Below are 19,245 nucleotides of genomic sequence, written 5' to 3'. Positions count from 1 at the left end.
CCAAAACAAATAAGAAACTGAGAGAGAGGGTGAGGGAATTAACTCGATAAGTTAATTAAGTCGATCAGTAAAAGAAGAATTTGTAGGAGTAATTGTAGGATGAGTTAAGATAGTGGGATAGTGGGAGTGAGATAGTGGGAATATTGATTGGTGATAAGGTGATAGTGGGATAGTGGAAATATTGATTGGTGATAAGGTGGGTTATAACCCACTACTTTTTTATGTATTAAAATAAATACAAAAATATGAGTTAAGATAGTGGGATAGTGGGAATATTGATTGGTGATAAGGTGATAGTGGGATAGTGGGAATATTGATTGGTGATAAGGTGGGTTATAACCCACTACTTTTTTATGTATTAAAATAAATACAAAAATTTAGAAAAAAGTATGACAAGTTTAGAAGGCATTGAGAGGGTTTCTGCTAAAAATCCCTTCTTGAATACATATAGATATAGATATTCAACTATGATTTATGTGGGTTCGCATTTGTCTATATATGGCATTATTTCGACCTTACATTTTAAATTTTTGTTTTTTTAGTACAATGTGAATCATAAAACAATGGCAATCGTTTGTTGCAGTTTATTTCTAGAATTGTAAACGAGCTACCCTGAACGCTTTTGATTTTTAAGTTCGGCTCACCTAGTTTTTCAAGATAAACTAAATTTACATAATTTCTAAGGAAAATTAGAAATAATAGCCTAAATAAATGTACAAATGAGCCTAAACAAACTACTCGCAATTTGAGTTGAGGCTGGGTTGTTTAGGAGACGGAGCCTAATTTGATATGAAAACTCGTCGAGCTCACACGAGTAGAGCCAAGTTGGGCCCACAAGCCACCGACTCTACATATTTGTGCTGAGCTGATTCTTCTTCTTCTAGCCAACAGCCTCTTGAGTTCAACCCTTGGCTCCCACATTATCACTTAATTATGGCTTTCTCTGGCGGAAAAATTTCGTCGACTCCTCCTCCCCTCAGATTAGGTTATACAAATGTTATCGTTGTGACAAGGAAAAAAAGATTCTTGTTGTTTTTATTTTCTTTGTTTCTTATAATCAATTGTCATGTGGCTGGGTTGTAGTCAGCTGCACATTTTGGTGTGACCGCCCGACCAGACCAGCCTTTCACATGCCAAATCCAAGACGTTGACGGTATCAAGAACACCAACCAACCAACTTGGGCATCTCTGTTCACATCTGCCGTCTGATCAGCTCCTCGTGCCGAGAATTACGCCAATCTCCTGAAGGAGAATTGTCTGATCCTTATTTATACTCGTTTTATTTTTCTATCCGCTTATTAGGGAACATAGGCCACGGAGTATTTGACTTGAAACTCGAATATTGTTGGCCCCATAACCCCCTGTGTGAAATGAATTCATCAGTTGAAGTGATCAGGGATGCCCACAACCCATTTTCTTGTTGCTTCTCTCGTCTTGTTTCTCGTAATTCCATTTGCCTGGACGCTACTATACATCTTCGATACTTGAGTTGGTAAAATGGTACGGTAAATATTAAATCATTAAATTTACATACACAGGATCTGCGCAAGTGTTTGTCATGGATCAAACTATCTCATTTCGTTGATTCAATTTTGTGGCTGCATCAAATTTCGAGAACCAAAAACAACGAAAAAGAAAAGAGGATGAAGGAGGATTGATTTAGGAGATCAACTTTAAGATAGTTTTCTTCAATTATTCAGGTTTTTTTTTTTTTTACAGGTTACACGTGCTATAATTAAGTACTCTTCCCTCTTTATACCAACTAAAATAAAACAAATGGCGGATCCAATCTATATATGTGCAAGTTGTATTTCATAAATAAATAAAGTTTGCATGAAGTAATTTGATGTGAACATTTTCATTTATAAGCAAAATACAATAATTCTTTTATTTTCTTTTATGAAGCATGTTGTTAGATACAATACTTATGAAGGGCTGGATATGTTCAGAATGTATGCACATAAGAGTTATAGGAAGAACTTTTTTTTTTTTTTTTTTTTTGGTCACTCAACTTGTGATTTGTAAAGATAAAAAATGAAGGGTTAAAAAAAGTGATCTAAATTGTTTACACGCACATCCAAAAATAAATAATAATAATATTCACATGCCTAAGTAAGTAAGTATGTGCTGTTTGGGCCTCGGGTTTTTCAGCGGAGAAATCAGCATGACAGTAGGTGCCCAGCCCAAATTCTAGATTGCCCAAACGACCATTTAAAAAGAGACTCTCTTAATCATAACACATGAATACTTCGCCCCAAGAAAAATAGTGAGATGCACAAATGAATACTTCGGGTGTACGTAATATTTATTAACAAACCTTAAAACGAGTCCGATCGATGCCGGCTCCAGATCAGTTTAGTTTTATGAAACATTATTCAATCAAATCCACCATGAGCAGCTACTAGCTGGTGTAGTGCTCCGCCGCAAGAAAAGAACAGTAGAAAACTGAAACGGCAGCTGCACATTAATTAATTAATTGTACTAATTTAATCGATTGAGATTGGAAATGTTGGGTGAATTGGAAAGTTGATCTCACGATTTTCATAAGCCAAGGGCGAACGGGAAGCCAGTGGCGCCCAGCCAACTGTTGCCGTCGATGAACCTTCCGGGAGTGAAAGCCTGGGCCTCCGCTGCGCTCGTGATCACCTTGTACCCCTTCCACTTCACCCTTCCAGAGGTCCCCGCTCCTGCCCCAGTATTCTGATACTCCGCGTAGAACAGGGTATTCAGCGCAAAATTCCCGTTCCATTCGTGCCAACCTGCAGGGTCGATCACGTCCGTAATCGTCGACTGCATCACCACCGTCCTGGAATAGTCCTTCCACGGCCGTCCCAGGAACGTGGGGAATTGCTGCTGGACCGGTCTCAAGTCGGACGTGGCCCCAATCCTGCACTTCTGAATCACAATGCCGGTGTTCTGGTTGGGGTCGATCCTGCCCTGGGCCGTCACCATGTTCTTCTGCCCCGAACCCGGTAGCCGCGCGTGGATGTCACAGTCTTGGAAGACGGCGGCGCCGTTGCCGAAGATGAAATCGACGGTTCCGGCGATCAAGCAGTTGATGTAGAACTGGCGATTGGAGTGGGCGTAGAGGGTGTCTTGGTAGGCCAGGATATCGCACTGGTAGAATGCGGACAAATCGGAGCCCACCCGAAGGGCCACGGCCTGGTGCTTGGATGAACCCGCCGTGTTCTGGAAGGTTAGGTCCCTCGCTAAGAATCTTTCGCCAACCGCCGCTGCATTGCATTGCATGTGAGACATCCGATCCATTAGACGTGTAACGTCAGACAATGCGTAAATAAATAGTACTGTAGTATAATAAATCAAACCTCAGCAAACAAACCATTAGCGAAAATTCATGGCATCAGTTTGCAGACAACTTTTGACCGAAAAAAAAAAAGTTTGCAGACAACTGACAAGACAATGCAGCAGTCAGGACAGTTTGGTACCGTCTCCTATGCTATGGTATCACCAACCTTGTATGTATAGCAAAGGATTAACTTTACCTAATGATGAATAGCCTTCGTATATTACCGCTCTATGTGTGTGTAGAGGGGGGTGCGGGGAAGGAAGAGGGGAGGGGATATTAGACTTGTGTGTGAATGTGTAACCATGCCCAAGAAACTCCTTCACAAATAATACATGGATGGAATATTATTATTTGCCATATTTTTAAAATAATAATGTACTAGTTTATGTGAAAATGATGCATGTAAAATAAAAATATGTTAAAAAATAAAAACAAGATGATTTTTTTTTAAAAAAAAATGTTTGTGATATAATTAAAAAGAATTGTAAATAATGCATAATCCAGACAAAGCAATGATTTTTTTTTTTTTTTCGGAAACGATAGATGACTTGTTATAGATAATAAAACTCTACAATATTTGAACAACTGCTCAACCAACTATACAAAGTGTACCATGATACTTAAGAAGAGTCAAAAATCCTCTCCTCATCCATAAATATGCTTAGAGCATAGTGGCTAAGATGATTATATAAAGTCATATTACTAATATTCCTTGCTTCAAAAAAGTACACTTAAAATAGATTAGCTAAAGCATGAATATCTTCCACTAGCGGGGCAGTGGTTAGTCGAGGTGTATTTTTCCTATACAAATAGCTCCATGATGAAATCTTGGAGAAGAGTTTCATTTTCTCTGATTCTTATTAATGCCGCTGCCAGCTGCCTATATGCATTTTACGATGCAAACGTACTCTATCCTTTGTGTTGATGTTTCATTGTCATCATCAAAGCACTTTTTTGACTCGATGAATGGAGAAAGCTAGAAATATCATGAATACGAATCTAGATTCATAATAATATATTGTTGTCCGACAGCTCACCTGATTTCAATTTGAAACGGAACCGTAATTGAAGGAAACCATCCGGAAAAGAAAAACCACATCCTACCCAAAGGAAGTAGCGTGCGTAATAGTACTTAAAGTCAATGCAAAGCATAGAAAAGTGACAAACCTTCTTATTCCAGAAATATTCCAGCTGGAATTGAAATGCACCGATTCTTAAATAATGGTACTAGCGTATTTGGCATCAGAGATAGCCGCATTATCCTGATCCTAAGAATCGGATTGCTGACGTACCTTTTTATTAACATTAAACAATTATAACAACTTATGGCCATTGATGATGAATGCAAAAAACTTGACTAGGTTCCTTCTTATCTTTCTTAGAAATAGGACTTGAACCCAGAATAATAAATGTATTTTACTACTAGTGGGGAGATCAGAACCGAGAATGGCTGAAATTATTTGTCTGCTTATTTTCTTCTTCAGTCCGTGATTCAGAAGAGCACGTGCGTTCTGGTAGGAAAAGTTAAATATTTTTTCAATATCAAATGTAGAGAATTACGAATTACTACATTTTATGAATCAAACTTGGGCTAAGATGATGGTTACTTATGATGGATCTACTACTTCTACGTACTGAGGATAAGGATAAAGGAAGAATGAGAGACAAGGCACCATAGGTGTAAAGCCGATCAGGGAACGGCAAAAAGAGAGCCTTCTGCAAATGGACAAAGTAAAATTACAGGCTGCTGCACGGGTCGTCCGGTGAAAAGACAACTTTAAGTTTGGACCACCGCTGCTCTGTCACTCCACCCTCCACCACTACTCTACATCATCCACCTACTATAGTACTATCGAAATTAATAATAATATTTACTACTCTTAGCTAAACATCTGTCACCCTCCTCCGACTTGGGTAAGTTTAATTAGTACCGCCACTTATTAATTACATAACTTAACCGAACAAAGTCACAATTAAATTTCTCTCTTGTTCACGGGCAACTCTAAACTACTGTACATGATCAGTAAGGTGCCTGTGGTGAATGTACCCTTCTCTTTTTCCTTTCTAATCTTTTAAGTTTCGGATATTTGCAATTATATAGGAGTATCTACCCAATTCAATTTAATGATTAAGGAGAATTAAGAAAAGCAAAAACAGTAGTAGTAATTATATGTAACTCTCACCAACTGTGGCGGAATGGAAGGTGGTGCTGCCATCAACCACATTCCTGCTTGCGGTGATGATTGTTTTGGTTCTACCATCCCCCAAGAACATTATGTTTGTCTTCTTTTTCGGCACCTCCACATTTTCTCTGTAAACCCCTGCTTTTATTCTGATTACATATCTCCTGCTGCTCTTCTCCGGTGCCGCCTCCACCGCCGCCGATACTGTTTTAAAATCCCCGCTGCCATCAGCCGCCACAACCACGTCAGCTGTCACGGTTGAAGACTGCAGCAACCTCCTGTCCCCTGCAGACAGCCAATTTGGCCACCCATTTGTCTCCTCCTCCTCCTCCTCCAGCTTCCGCCCGCCGGCCTCACTTTCCCTTTCCATGTCCGTATCGGTCATGTTCTTGATCATGGCTAGAGCATTACTACACAGCTTTTCTACGTGCACTTCACCGTTCGACAACTCTTGGCGCACATGCTTATCGGCGTCGTCGTGAGAGAACCCGTCGAGGCATGTTTCTTGGTTAGTCATGGCAGCGCTCATTAGGGTTTTGAGGTCGTCGGCGTGTTGTTTAAGGGATTTCTTGCTGGGGTATAGTTCGAGGTCCTTGACGGTTTGGTGGAGCTCGTCCAGAGTTTCGTCTATGGTCTCCAGGCAGTCATGCAACGCAGTCTTCTCGCGTTCCGTTAGATTGTGGTGCGTGGCAATGAGGTGCTCGACAGCAAAGTAATTGTGCTCGACAGTGGTGGTGGTGTGGTTCAGCACTAATTCTATCACGTCCTTTTGGCTGGTGATTTTTTGGCTCACTGCTTGGGGAAGGTTGGCCAGCGTAGAGAAGCATAAATCAGGGTATAGTGTGTTGCTGCAGGAAGACTTGACGATTGCATGGGCTGCGCTGGAGACTCGGAGACTTTCTTGCTTGGAATTGTTCTTGCGTGAATTGACTCCAGTCACTGCTCCAATTACTGCTGCAACCAACAGGATTGCTGCCAGAAGAGTTATGAACAAGAGTTTCTTCCTTTTCTTCGACAGGGTAGTGTCATTTCCGGAATGCGGCATTATTCTTCTCAAGTGTTCTCCCAGGCGTGTCATGTCGGAAACTCGTTCGGCTCTAGTTAGGCCTTTGGCTTTTGGCTTTTGGCTTTTGGCTTTTTCCGAACGAAGAGGGATGCTTGAGTTGAGGGATGTGGTGGTGTTCCAGGAGAACAATATGACGCCCAATCTACTTATGAGCGTGGGATTATATGGATATGATATCGCAACGGATCTTTGTCCCAGAATCCGTGTCATTTTTTATTATATTGCTATTTCTCATTCATAAATATCATGTTTTAATTTTTTTTATTTTCTAAATATCTAATAACTATTAATTCAGTAAAAAATAAATTATCCTTAGTGTTTGGGTTTTGCACTCTTATTCAAATCTAATCAGGGTCAAATTTGGGTCAAATATATATAAATTAAGTAGCATTTTAGAGTCAAATGTTCTATATCTTTCTCTTAAACTATAATCTTACTTTTTTATTTTTATTTTTTTGTACAATTGGTGTTGTTATTATTATTATTCTTATAAAAAATGAATATTTCAAATAAAAGTTTCAATGTTAAAAGACCAGTGGTACTTTATTTTTTATTTACCATTCTTGATTTTTAAATCCATGACATTATTTCCTTTTTTTTCTATTTAATTTCACTCTTTTACTTAAGATTACTACGTTAAAATATAAAATATTATCATTTACATTTTTACTTTTACTAAGTTTGTCAATGTTTTCTCTTTATTTACCTTCACACCAATAAACTTGAAACCAAATTACTATATAAGTGGAGCCACTTTTTACTTATTTAAATTAGAAAGGCATGAGAGTCACTTCTCACTTAGGAAAATGTTATTTGCACTCCATTTTTTATTATTTGCAATTCTACTATTTGTTTTATCATATAATCTAATTCATGAAAACTATATGATCAAAATGATTATTGACGTGTAAATAAAAAAAAATGGGAGTGTAAATAACATTTCCCTTTTTTATTTAAATTAAGAAGGCATGAAAAAGATGTTATATTTGTTATCTCTTCTTTTGATTTTACAGAAGTCTTAATTAGAGTAGAATTATAAATAACGCATAGCAATCGGAAACGTGACGAGTTGAAGTTCAAATAGGACAACATGCACATTAACTAACAATTTGAATTGAAATGATTTTAAAAATAACCAACAATTTCAAATGTGAATAGTAGATGTGGAAGTTGAGAGAAATGTATTTTATAAATTAAATAAAATGTGAAATGCTAAAAAAATGAAATTGGGAGTGGGAAGATGTGTGGAGGCTTGTTGCTCAAAATTCCTCCTCAAATTTATATAAATATAGATGTAGATAGTAGTAACATGTAAGTCACACAAAGTATTAATCTACATAAATCTAGTGAAAATATATACTCCCAATATTTATCTACATCATAATTATAATTTGTAATTAACTTTTTATATTATTAGCAAACTTTTTTTATTCCACATATATCATATCATAAAAAAATTATAGAAATTATTCTAAATAATATTTCAAATAATTTCCTATCTAAACACTTTAATTGTGAGGTTTACATGGATCAAACAGTTTTAACAGGGGTGTAATATATAAATATGTAACAGAAGATTCAATGCCCCTGAGAGTGTGAAGGAAATAGGAGTGTCAATTGGGCATTTTTAGTTGGGTTTTAGCAGGGTCAAACTCAGCTCACAATCTCATATTAAAAGATTCAATCTAAGCTCACACTTTTATATGAGCTTCAAACTCAAATCGAGTTTATGTCAAACTCATAATTAAATGCATAATTATATAAAATATATATTTTATAATTATGAATTAATACAAATTTATATACAAGTTATTAACATTTTATATCATAATATGTATAATTATAAATTATAGATATTATTATATATTTTTATGTATATAATTATCCTCGTATATAAGCTAGGTTTTAATTGAGCATGAGCATGAGTTTAATATAGTTTAAACTCAACTCATATTTAATTAGATCCAATTTCTATTTGACTTAATTAAACCTTGGATTCGGTGAGCATTTTTCGAATCGAATGTGCGAGCATAGATTGGTCCGGCCCTATTCACAGTTACAGTGAGAATATCTCGAGAGGGTTACATGATGGAATGTTTAATTGGTCCGGGAACGTGGTAAATGTGGAATTATAGATGCCATGTGAATGGTGGGGTCATCACTTTTCCTTTCGTTTGTCTCCATTGTTCGTAGCTGGTGATGGGAGACTGACAGTCAGACTATCTGCAAGGCGTCGATTCTCGAGACGACAGATACTACTGCGGAAGGATTACGATAGACTTTTCAAACTGATTTCGCATGCTAATTTGTACCATTGCTACTGTATAAATATGTAGGTTTGGACTAAAAATTAATTGTCACATGACGATGATGATGATTGCTGATGAGCAAATATTTACGGGATAATTTCAGAAACTCCCTTGAAGTTTTGGATAATTTCATATATATCAGTGTGTTTGTATTGTAAATTATTTGAGATAATTTTATTTAAAAAGTACTGTAGCACTTTTTTTGATATAATGTATGCGAGATAAAAAAGTGATTGAAAAATGTGTTAACGATGCAAGCAAATCAGTGTGTGTAAATAAGGTGTAAATAAAGTGAAATAACTAACTTCTCTTGAAATTTGTAAAATTACACTAACCTGTTTTGAAGTTAATGTTTTCGTAGCAAAACTAGTCCAAATCAGAGAAAGTATGATTAAAAAAGTACTTTGAGAAAAGAGATAAAACTTTTATTTTGCAAATGCCCTTTATACTTGTATGCAAGTTATATTATAAACGAATGAAAAACATGTTAATAAAAGTGAGGGAAGGTAAGTGTAAATGGTAAATAACAAAAAATATGTAGCGAATGACTTTTTCTACGAAGTTGGACCAATCGCTAGTGCATTAGATTACAACGGCTATTTTTTTAAACTGTTATCATTTTACGTATAAAGGCAACAAGAAACATTAAGATGGATCTCACTTTCATTGGAAGCAGCAAATTTTGAGGTGAAAAAAATAGTGATTTTGTGTGAATTTTGCAAGTTGAAGGTAAAGTGTATGTGCCAAAAACTATGACCCTATCAAACTATAGGAGGAAATCATAAAATTCACTTATATCCTTTAGCATCAAGAACAAATATTACAAATGTAATCGTAAGATAACAATGAAGATTTTTTAGAGTACAAAAGATTCAGATAAATTACTATTTAGTGTATCAATTTTTGAAAGTAAACAAATATTTGGTACATCAGTTGACACCATTTTATAATTGCAGGTCACAATTTATCATTAAAAAAAATTCAACAAACTATTTTCATTAATTAGTTATTAACAGTTAATTAGTATCCTAATTATTTAGTTGCCAGGTGTTAATTTCCAGTAAAACATAATATCTTAGGGTATATGAATAAATTTTTTTAAAAAAATGAGACACTACACGGAGGTTAGTGTTATTTTACAAATCTTAGGGGAGGAGAGTGAATTTATTAGAAATCTAAGGAGAAGTTTCTAAAATTATACCACGTTCAAATATAGAACTAAGGACTTGCGTGGTTTGTTTTGTTGGTGAACATCAGAACATGTGAGAGAGGGGTTTTTCCTTTCTTTCTTTTTCTAGTAATTTATCGGTTGGCAGGGTCCCCAGTATTGTTGGCCATTAGCTAAAGAGGGTGGTGGCAAATTTTTTGCAAGCTGTAATGCAATTGACAATAAAGTTGATTGGGTTGCCTACCTGCCTTGCCCTTTTGTTGGACTGGACACTGGACAGCAGAATGCAATCATTTTCTTTCGTCTTTTGGTTTCAAGATCATCCACTGGCTGTATATTCTGCCAGTTCCATTGCGGTTTTCATTAGATTGGCAGTGAAAGAAATGAAACTATTCCCATTTTCTGACCTATTTATTTATCCAAGATGGATGGAGGAATCGTGCGGAGCTCTGCGAGAATTTAGACACAGTAGTGTGTAACTTGAGACTAATTTCTACCAGTTTGGTAGATGCACCTTAGACACGAGCTGCAAAAATATGGATGTGAATCAACCAGACAACCACTCTGTATTCTCTCTCGGCTGATAGCACTAAAATTTAGGGAGTGGGAAGCATCATATTGACTGTTGGGTCCAGTTCTGACAATTGATGCCCAACGTTCGCGTTTGAGTTGAGATTTAGGCAACCGATCCCTGCGTAATTTTAGCCATGCCTGAAGGCAGGCAGACACCTATAAATAGTATGCTATCTAAATACACCCAATACTTTGAGCCGCTATGCTGGACAGCCCATAAAAAGCGGCTGCATGGGGGAACAATAATTTTTTTTTTTTTTTTGGTCATCTCAAGGGCTATTCAATTTGTCGTAAACATTTGGCGTCGATTAATTATTCTTGTACGACACTTTCCCATCTTTAGTTAGCAAAGCGACGTGGCTGATATCGGCATTGGGATGCTCGACGTAATTATTATTAAACTATTAAAGACGGCCCAAATTACAAATATATGCATGCCCGTTAAGATAAAAAAGGCCACCGAGTCACCGACACCGACAACTAATTAGTAATCTTTTACCTAAGCTTCACCACCTTTATTTGCTGCTTGCTAGCCTCCAATATTGATCATTTTTGATTGGGTGCTGTCTAGTCTAAACTTTCCATTAAACGAAAGAAAAAAAAGATTTAGTACCAAGAAGGCAAAGGGAACCCCACAGGCAAGAATGGGGGGACTTGGGTGTCGACCTGTATGAAGCCTGTAGCTGCTGGCATCTGGGTTTTTTTTTTTATTTTATTTTCTTTATGACTTTCACAAATTTTGTAGTTTCATACCAAACGACCTAATTAGGTCTCATTTGGATTGATATTTTCTAGTGTTGGTAATATATATATACACACATACATATTGTAACAAATTAATGTATATGCGGTAATTTAAAAATGTGATCACAGAAAAAATTCAAAAAAATCATTGAAAAATTGCGATCCAAACAAGATCTAACTAAGGATAAAAAAACGAATTAAACTACTCCATACTCGAATCGAACTTGACTCGATACGAGTTCTTTTGAGTTTGGTTGATTAACTAATCAAGTTAAAATTGAATAATATTTTGTGTTTGATAAACTTTCAAGTTTGACTCAAACGGTTTGATTAGCATGGCAATGAAATTTTACATGTAAAATATTCAAATCAATCAAGTTCGACTTAATAAAAACTCATTCGAATTCGACTTGAGAAGTAAATGAGTTAAATTTGGATAAAATTTCAAACTCGTTAAAATAATCAAACAAACTTGAATACAGTGGTGTTTGATTTGTTTAGATTCGTTTATTCCCTAACCTTAAACTATACCCATTACAAAGTATGGAATCTGCCTGGGAAGAGCACGAATATACTTAATTAATTAATTACTCCATACAAATGAACCAATACTCATGTAACTATTGTACTACCTGCTGACTGCTTCCAAACGTCCATGGATGATAAAATGCGACTTAAGCTATTTAGCAGCAACACCCACCCTTGGATCAGGATGGCATTTCTTTTATAACTTTGAATACTTTAAAATAAAAAAAAAACAAAAGGAATTTCCTAACAAGCGCAAAAACCAGAAGCAGGCCTCGTTAAACTTGGACAGATATTCTGGATGAAGTGCCAAGAAATTTCGGGCCGGCCCGTAAAAGGAATGATCGACTTTTAAGGGACGGTTTTTTGACACATAATTAATGACGGATCCTAGCCCAGGAGAATGACATTGGATTCGACCCATATACATATAACCAGATATTTGTAGGATTTAGTTGCCCTCCTTCTCTGCTCTCCCAGTCGCCCAAAGCTCCATTCATATTCATCAGCTCTTTCCGACAGAGCTCCCAGTCACAGGTTTCCGGCCCCCCTCCCCGCCCACTACAAACAAAAACCCTCCTTTAAAATAAAAAAAAAAGTATATCCATAATCTTCTGTCATGCTGAGCTTCTAGTAGTACTGGTATGTTGTTGTTATTATCATTATTATGCTGCTGTTTTCAATTCTGAAATTTTAGGTAACTCTGTGCTGTATACACTAAGTTGCCGTCAGTCTTTTTTTTTTCTGACGGGGCAGTGAACTTTTCTGGTTTCTTTTTTGTATGCACGTTAAGGTGTTAACGACAATATTCGACTAAAAATATCAAAACCATTGACAGTTTGTTTATCAGAAGAATATGATAGAAATTCGAAAAGCTTGCTCTTTCATTTATGAGATTGTTTGTTGGTTTTTTTATTTCTGCAATTCATGTCCACTTATTCATTCAATTTAGTAAACAGCAAAGATGAATGAGAATTCATCTTTTTCCCCTTCTTCTTCTTCCGAGTAGCTATTGTGCAAATGTAATCTATTGGTGTCGAATCCATCAATCGACTACTGAGACAGAAGTTTTGGTGGTTCAACTTTTAGGTTTAATTGATTAGTTAAAGCATGCTGGAAGACATTGGGAACCCGCGTGATCGCTGTTGGTTCAAAAGCTTTGCTATTCCCAAGACATAAACTGCTTTCCGGACATATTATTGTGTCCCGCCGAGGAAAATAATTCTTACCATAACTACAGAGGAAAGAAAAGAAATAAATGGGCAGAAAGCCATTCAGAAAACGAGCTGGTTCTGATGGGAATCATTCCTCTCAGGATTTTGGTGGCCAAATGAACAGAACAGGCACATTTTCTAAACCCTTGCAACACGATGAAGCCTCTGTTCCGCATGCGTCATTCGTCAGGTTTCATCGTATTAACTACCTGAATTCTAGATTAGGGAGCTTTGGCGGATATTCATCCTCATGATGTACAAAATGTTTCAATGTAGAAAACAGGTTGATCCAGAAACATCAAAATATTTTACGGAAATTGCAAATGTCATTGAAGGCAGCGAAATTGATCTCGAGGAGAGGGCTGTTATATGTGGAAATGCTTTGGAAGAAGCAAGAGGGAAAGAAGTGCAACTTGCCACTGATTACATCATAAGCCACACTTTACAAACTTTACTGGAAGGCTGCTCTGTAGAACATCTTTGTGGTTTCCTAAGAAACTGTCAAAGCAACTTTTCCCTTATTGCAATGGATAGGTCTGGGTCTCATGTGGTGGAAACGGCACTGAAGGCTCTGGCTATGCATCTTCAAGACACAGACAACCACATTCTGATCGAGGATACTTTGACCACTATATCCAGGGTATGAAGTTCGGTGTGTTAAAAGTGTCTAGCTCTCTTTAGGTTGTGAAACTGTACCATGTTACACAGCTGTGTTGCTCTGGGGGATTACACGCCCCTATTTGATGCAGCAGACATGGGAATACATGGTCTTCTGGCTAAAAGAAATTATGAAGAAAAGTTTGCTACCAGACTAAGATAACTTGATAAATCCAGAAAACAGTGCTGATTGTTTTGAAACTTGATTTAAGATAACAATGCTATCTTCATGGATTTGCTAACTTTGTTGAGCCTTTCTTTAATTGGTGCCCTTTCTCCATTCCAGATGATCGTGGTCAATCCTGTTGATATAATGTGCAACTGTTATGGATCTCATGTTATTCGGAGTCTCCTTTGTCTTTGTGGAGGAGTGCCTTTAGACCCTTCGGGTTTCCATTCTACTAAGTCATCCACTGTGCTTGCTGAAAGGCTAAATTCTAGAGTTTCTTCACAGAGTAATAACGACCTGAAAAATCTTCAGCAGAGATTTCCAGAATTACTCGAGTTCCTTGTATCTGAGATGTTAAGTTGTGCTAGAAAAGATATGGCCGTCCTTCGAGTTAATCAATACGGCAGCTTGGTTCTGCAGGCATGTTTTGCTGCTATTTCAAAGTTTGCAAGTATTGTGATTTCCTTCAACTAATAGTTTATGATTAATGTTGTTCTCTGATGCTTTCACATGAGCTTTGCATTTTTGTCTATACTTTTACCAGAAAATACCTGTTTGCCTAGTTTGTAGCTTTGGCACAGATTTAGAAGAAGAGATGCCTTTACATCTATGCTTGTATTGTTTAACCAGCCATTTCCAACTTAGAGCTTTCTGCTTTTCATTTGTCTTGAAGTTGTTAGCCATTGTGAATTAGCCTCAATAACTTGCTTGGTTATTGAATCGCAGACTTCTCTAAAATTATTGGCTCGGCAAGAACAATTGTTGTTGGATATTGTTCCTGCTATTCTGGGATGCAGCTCGGAGAATGCTAACGAGGGGAACTTAATAGAAAATACAGTAGTGCAAAAGCTTTTACCTTTGATGGAAAAAACTGCATTCAGCCATTTAATGGAGGTACTCTAACAGATCAAACCCTTAATGATTTTTGCATTTTAAAGTGCCCTGGTTTCCTTGATTGGCCATGATAAATTGTTTTAAGTTTATGAATTGCTTCCTTCATTATTGTAATTCAAAGTTTCGTTGCGTAATTTTTTGAAGTTCTCTTGAGGCCTTATTTGAGTGTTGTGATTTTAATCTAATGTGTTAGTACTATATTGTGTTCCTTAAATTTTGCAAGTTTTGTTTTCTTTAACAGGTTATTTTGGAAGTGGCCCCTGATTCCTTATATGAGGAATTGTTTGTGAAAGTTTTCAGAAATTCGTTGTTTCCTCTGTCATCACAGCAGTGTGGGAATTTTGTTGTCCAGGCTTTGATTTCTCATGCCAGGACCAAAGATCAAGTATGTCCACTGAAACTTTAAGTGTTGTGAGTCTTCTTCTCTTTTTTGTGAATTATCCAAAATAAGATAAAAATCAGGTGCCCTAGGTATTACTGGTTGCAAACAGCAGTAGATGCATTTATTTAGTTATCTGTATGGTGCCAAGTGTGATGTCCATTGGAGCTTTCAGCTTTGAATTAGTAGCACAACTTATCTGCTCCTTAGATTTGGTGCTACTAGAGTTTTTTTTAAATAATTACCCTTGAAGCAATTTTTTTAATAGATTGCTATGTAATTCTTTTCTATCATATTTTTGTTACTAGATGGATTTGATTTGGGTCGACCTTGGTACAAAGTTTAAGGATCTTTTTGAAATGGGAAGATCTGGAGTTGTTGCTTCCCTTGTTGCTGCTTGTGAAAGACTTCACAGTCATGAAAATAAGGTTAGTGACTGAGAATATCAGTCGTAAAACAGTGCCATGCAAACAGCTTAGTACCTGAAATTTAGAATAAACAGCTGCTGATCTATATGCTTCAGAAATTCAATTTACAACACAGTACCTCTAATTTTGTTTTAAAAATTTTCCAATACATGGCACCTAAAATTCATCTTTACTTGAAGCATGGTGGTAGTTATATACAGTTTTTGGTTGATTGAAGTGACTGCTCGTAAAGAAATTTTTTTCAGAAGTTGACTCTTGTAGAAAGTGATTTTTTAATACCCTATAATTCTTTGCAAGCTTAAGTGCCAATAAATTAGATTATCCTACCGCCTGGTAACTCTCAGACACATGGTCAGCACCCGAATAATGTTTTTAAGGATCAAGTTATGAAAGATGATGAGGTTGCATGAGTGGAAAATTCTAAGTTGGAATGTGAACTTATTTTTTCTTTTTCTTTCCTCTCTCTCTTTTTGAGATTGAGATTGCGATATCAACACAAACAAATTTATAAGTAGCATTTTGGGGAATATTCTTGTACAGCTCTAACTTTTGAAACCTTGGGTGCATCCCTTTTTCCCTACTCTGTCTAGCTCTGTGCTAGTAATCTTGTCCTTTCATGGCTTAAACTAGTTTGATAACACTATTTTGACCGTGTTCTCTCATCTGTTGACAGTGTTCTCAAGCACTTGCTACTGCTGTCTCTGCAATGGATGAGTCTCCTAGATGCATTGTTCCTCGAATACTGTTTCTTGATAAGTATTTTTCCAGTGAAGATAAATCCAACTGTTACTGGCCAGATGGTGTTAAGATGCATGTAGTGGGTTCTTTGATACTGCAGACAATATTCAGACTTCCATGTGTATGTGCCTCTACTTACATATTTACACATTGTACACTTTTTATTTGAACAATGATACCTTACATCACTGCCTACCCCTCTTTTTTTGGTTTATAGATCGAATTTTACTTTGATTTCAGAATACTCTTTCTTGATAAAGATTTTCCAGGTGCAGATAAATGCAAACTAGAACGTCCTGATGGTGTTAAGATGCATGTACTTGGTTCTTTGTACTGCAGTCAATTTCAGAATTCCATGTCTATGTGCCTCTAATAACACATGTATCAATACCTCTTTATTTGGACGTTGCCATCTTTTATCGCTGCCTACCCTGTCTTTTAAGTGATGTATCAAATTCCTGTGTTATTTCCAGCATTGTCCATTTGGCTTCTGTGTGTTTGTATCTGTCTGTTCACTCCTGCCAATACTATGAGAGAGATTTACTATGTGTGCAGTTTAGAATATTAATAGTCTTTTTTTTGTATGAGTTAATTTCATGAAAAACTTCTCAAATCAAAAGCAAGTAGTGATCCTCTATAATTGTATAATTATTCCTGTTAAGTGGTAGTAATCTTTTTAGTTACAATGCTATTAGTGGTTATGTTAACAACATATGCTTCGCTAGTTAGGGTTAAGTAGTAGTTTTTGTCCTTCATTATGAGGGTAAAAAATTGGAAGTTGAAAAAGTGAAGCAAAATGTTTACGTCGAAAATTGCCTCATGCTTTATGTGTAGTAAAGATACACAATTTGCTCAGAGCCCTTTTTTTTTCGTCGGTTAACTTTGAAAAATTATCTGCTGAATACTTTTGTCATCAGAGCCATATAGGGCCAAGTGACTGGGTGCTTTACATTTATTTGTCATTCTTCTGGCAAATACTTTATTTTCTTGTAAAACAAAGTAGAAATTTATCTTTACTTGTTATGAATTGATATTGAACCTTCATATTTCTTCTGAGTTTACTTTTTGTTAAAATAGCATCATCATGCTTCTATATGGCCGCTTCAATTACCAAAGGGGTGGGGAAGTGAATCAATACTCTGTCTTTGGCTCAGCAATCCACACTTTCTTTCTTTACAGGAATTTATACAATCTTACATTACCAGTATCACGTCATTAGAAGACAGTCAAGTTCTTGAAGCATCAAAAGACGCATGTGGCTCACGGGTTATTGAGGCTTTTCTGAGCTCAAATGCTTCTTCGAAACAAAAGCGCAAGTTAGTTATAAAGTACGTTCTCTCTTCCCAATTTTCTTTGACCTCTTTGTTGAAAGTTGACATTGAAGACTTGAACCATTCCAGAAGCTATTCCCGACCTTATGTTTACTGAATTTTCATTATTTCAAGGCTTTGTGGACATTTTGGAGAGCTCTCAGTGCATTCGTTGGGTTCATTTACAGTTGACAAATGCTTCGATGCCTCCAGTGCCTCTCTGAGAGAAACAATTGTATCAGAACTTGTACCTGTGCAAAAGGACCTTTTGAAGACTAAGCAGGGACCTTACCTGTTGAGGAAACTTGATGTTGAGGGGTAAGCTGCAGCTGCTTCTTCCTTTCTCTGGTTCCTTTAATGGTTGATTTAATAGAAAAGTGCATTGAAGATCACGTTCTATGTTTATGTGTGATTTTGCCTTGTTGCATTGCATCTTTACTTTCATCTGAGAGTGCTTGGGGTGAATTTTGAGCCGAGTGGTTTTATGTGCTCCGAGGTGGACTGAGGTTAGGAAGTGTAGTTATTTGAGCCTAGTTCTGCCACATTCTTTGTGGGAAGGACTTTGCTCGTTGTACGAATTTGACTCTCGAGTCTTGATTCATCCCCTTATGAAACTGGCATGTTGCCCCTAATCTCTGCTGATGTGTTGCGGATCATGAAGTAGCTGTATGTTTTTGCCTTGGTACGTAGACCTCCAAATGGAAGGAAAATTAGAAAAGATAAAACCTGATTACCACATAAATTCAAAGTTCAACTAATCACGTGGTTCCAGTGTCTATGCTTTTACCCACTTGTCATTTGAAATCCACAACTTGTTTTTCTTTTTACTTGGACCTGCTTGCTCAGAGCCAGTCCGTTATCAATTCCCCCCGCCCCCCCTCTCTTTTTTGCTTGCTATTATTAATTTCGATTTTTTTACTGTATATTCTAGATTTGCCAAACGTCCTGATCAGTGGAAGTTGAGACAAGCTTCTAAGCAATCCGTTCTCAAAGAATTTTATGATGCCTTTGGACCACCAGAAACCAAATCATCAAAGAACAAGAGCTTTGTTGCAGATGCTAATCGTAAATCACAGCCTGACAGGATGCAGGAGATTAGGAAGGAGATTGACAATTCGCTGGTTAATGTTGCCCCTCATTTTGGAAACCAGTTTTTGGCTCATCAAACATCAAAAAAGGCAAAAAACTCAGGCCGAAAGCGACCCCGAGAAAGGACAAGTCGTGCCACGGATGCCAGGGGTGGTGGTGATTTGGGGAACAAAAAGAAAAAGAAATACAACAGAAATAGTTAAACATGGTATTGAGAATATAGCTGCAAATGATTCAAATCGAGCAGTGGCTTGTTGGAATCTTCTTAGGTGAAAGAAGGGTCGAGGATTAGGTCTGAACTGTGTATTTAGTTATGGGATTTTTTGGACTCTCTCATTTTGTAGGTTTTTCATTCTTCTAAGGGATGGAGAATTTGCTGAAATTTTGGTCGGTTTTTTTGTTCAAGTTGTAGTAGCGAGTGTTGTTGGTTTCGATTCTTAACCATTATGATTAAATTTTCAACAGTTTCGTTCACGGACGTGTGGTTTATGA

General features: G+C 36.8%; 2 protein-coding genes across 4 annotated transcripts; one reads left to right on the top strand and one right to left on the bottom strand.

The window, feature by feature from the left end:
- Positions 1 to 2,257: 2,257 nt before the first annotated feature.
- Positions 2,258 to 6,716, bottom strand: LOC113767615 (pectinesterase-like). 3 transcript variants are annotated; one of them, XM_027311767.1, is made up of 3 exons: positions 5,491 to 6,716; positions 2,537 to 3,233; positions 2,258 to 2,445 (listed from the first exon to the last, which is right to left on the bottom strand). In XM_027311767.1, exons 1-2 carry the CDS (start codon positions 6,566 to 6,568, stop codon positions 2,542 to 2,544), a joined length of 1,770 nt encoding a protein of 589 aa, XP_027167568.1. In that variant the 5' UTR covers positions 6,569 to 6,716; the 3' UTR covers positions 2,258 to 2,445; positions 2,537 to 2,541. The 3 variants fall into 3 exon arrangements, with proteins under 3 accessions (XP_027167568.1, XP_027167567.1, XP_027167566.1); XM_027311766.1 differs by having other exon boundaries at positions 2,258 to 2,457; positions 5,491 to 6,715; XM_027311765.1 differs by having other exon boundaries at positions 2,258 to 3,233; positions 5,491 to 6,715.
- Positions 6,717 to 12,360: 5,644 nt separating this feature from the next.
- On the top strand, positions 12,361 to 18,997 carry LOC113769479 (pumilio homolog 23). The gene is made up of 11 exons (XM_027313932.1): positions 12,361 to 12,517; positions 12,965 to 13,279; positions 13,366 to 13,729; positions 14,033 to 14,335; positions 14,642 to 14,809; positions 15,051 to 15,194; positions 15,497 to 15,616; positions 16,290 to 16,475; positions 17,534 to 17,682; positions 17,800 to 17,982; positions 18,596 to 18,997. The coding sequence occupies exons 2-11, from the start codon at positions 13,134 to 13,136 to the stop codon at positions 18,954 to 18,956; spliced, it is 2,124 nt and encodes a 707-aa protein (XP_027169733.1). The 5' UTR covers positions 12,361 to 12,517; positions 12,965 to 13,133; the 3' UTR covers positions 18,957 to 18,997.
- Positions 18,998 to 19,245: the final 248 nt, after the last annotated feature.

This window comes from Coffea eugenioides, chromosome 4 (assembly GCF_003713205.1).
Source record: "Coffea eugenioides isolate CCC68of chromosome 4, Ceug_1.0, whole genome shotgun sequence".
In the NCBI taxonomy this organism is placed as follows: domain Eukaryota; kingdom Viridiplantae; phylum Streptophyta; class Magnoliopsida; order Gentianales; family Rubiaceae; genus Coffea; species Coffea eugenioides.
The sequence above is the reverse complement of the archived record's forward strand: the minus strand, read 5'-3'. Positions and strand labels throughout refer to the sequence as shown.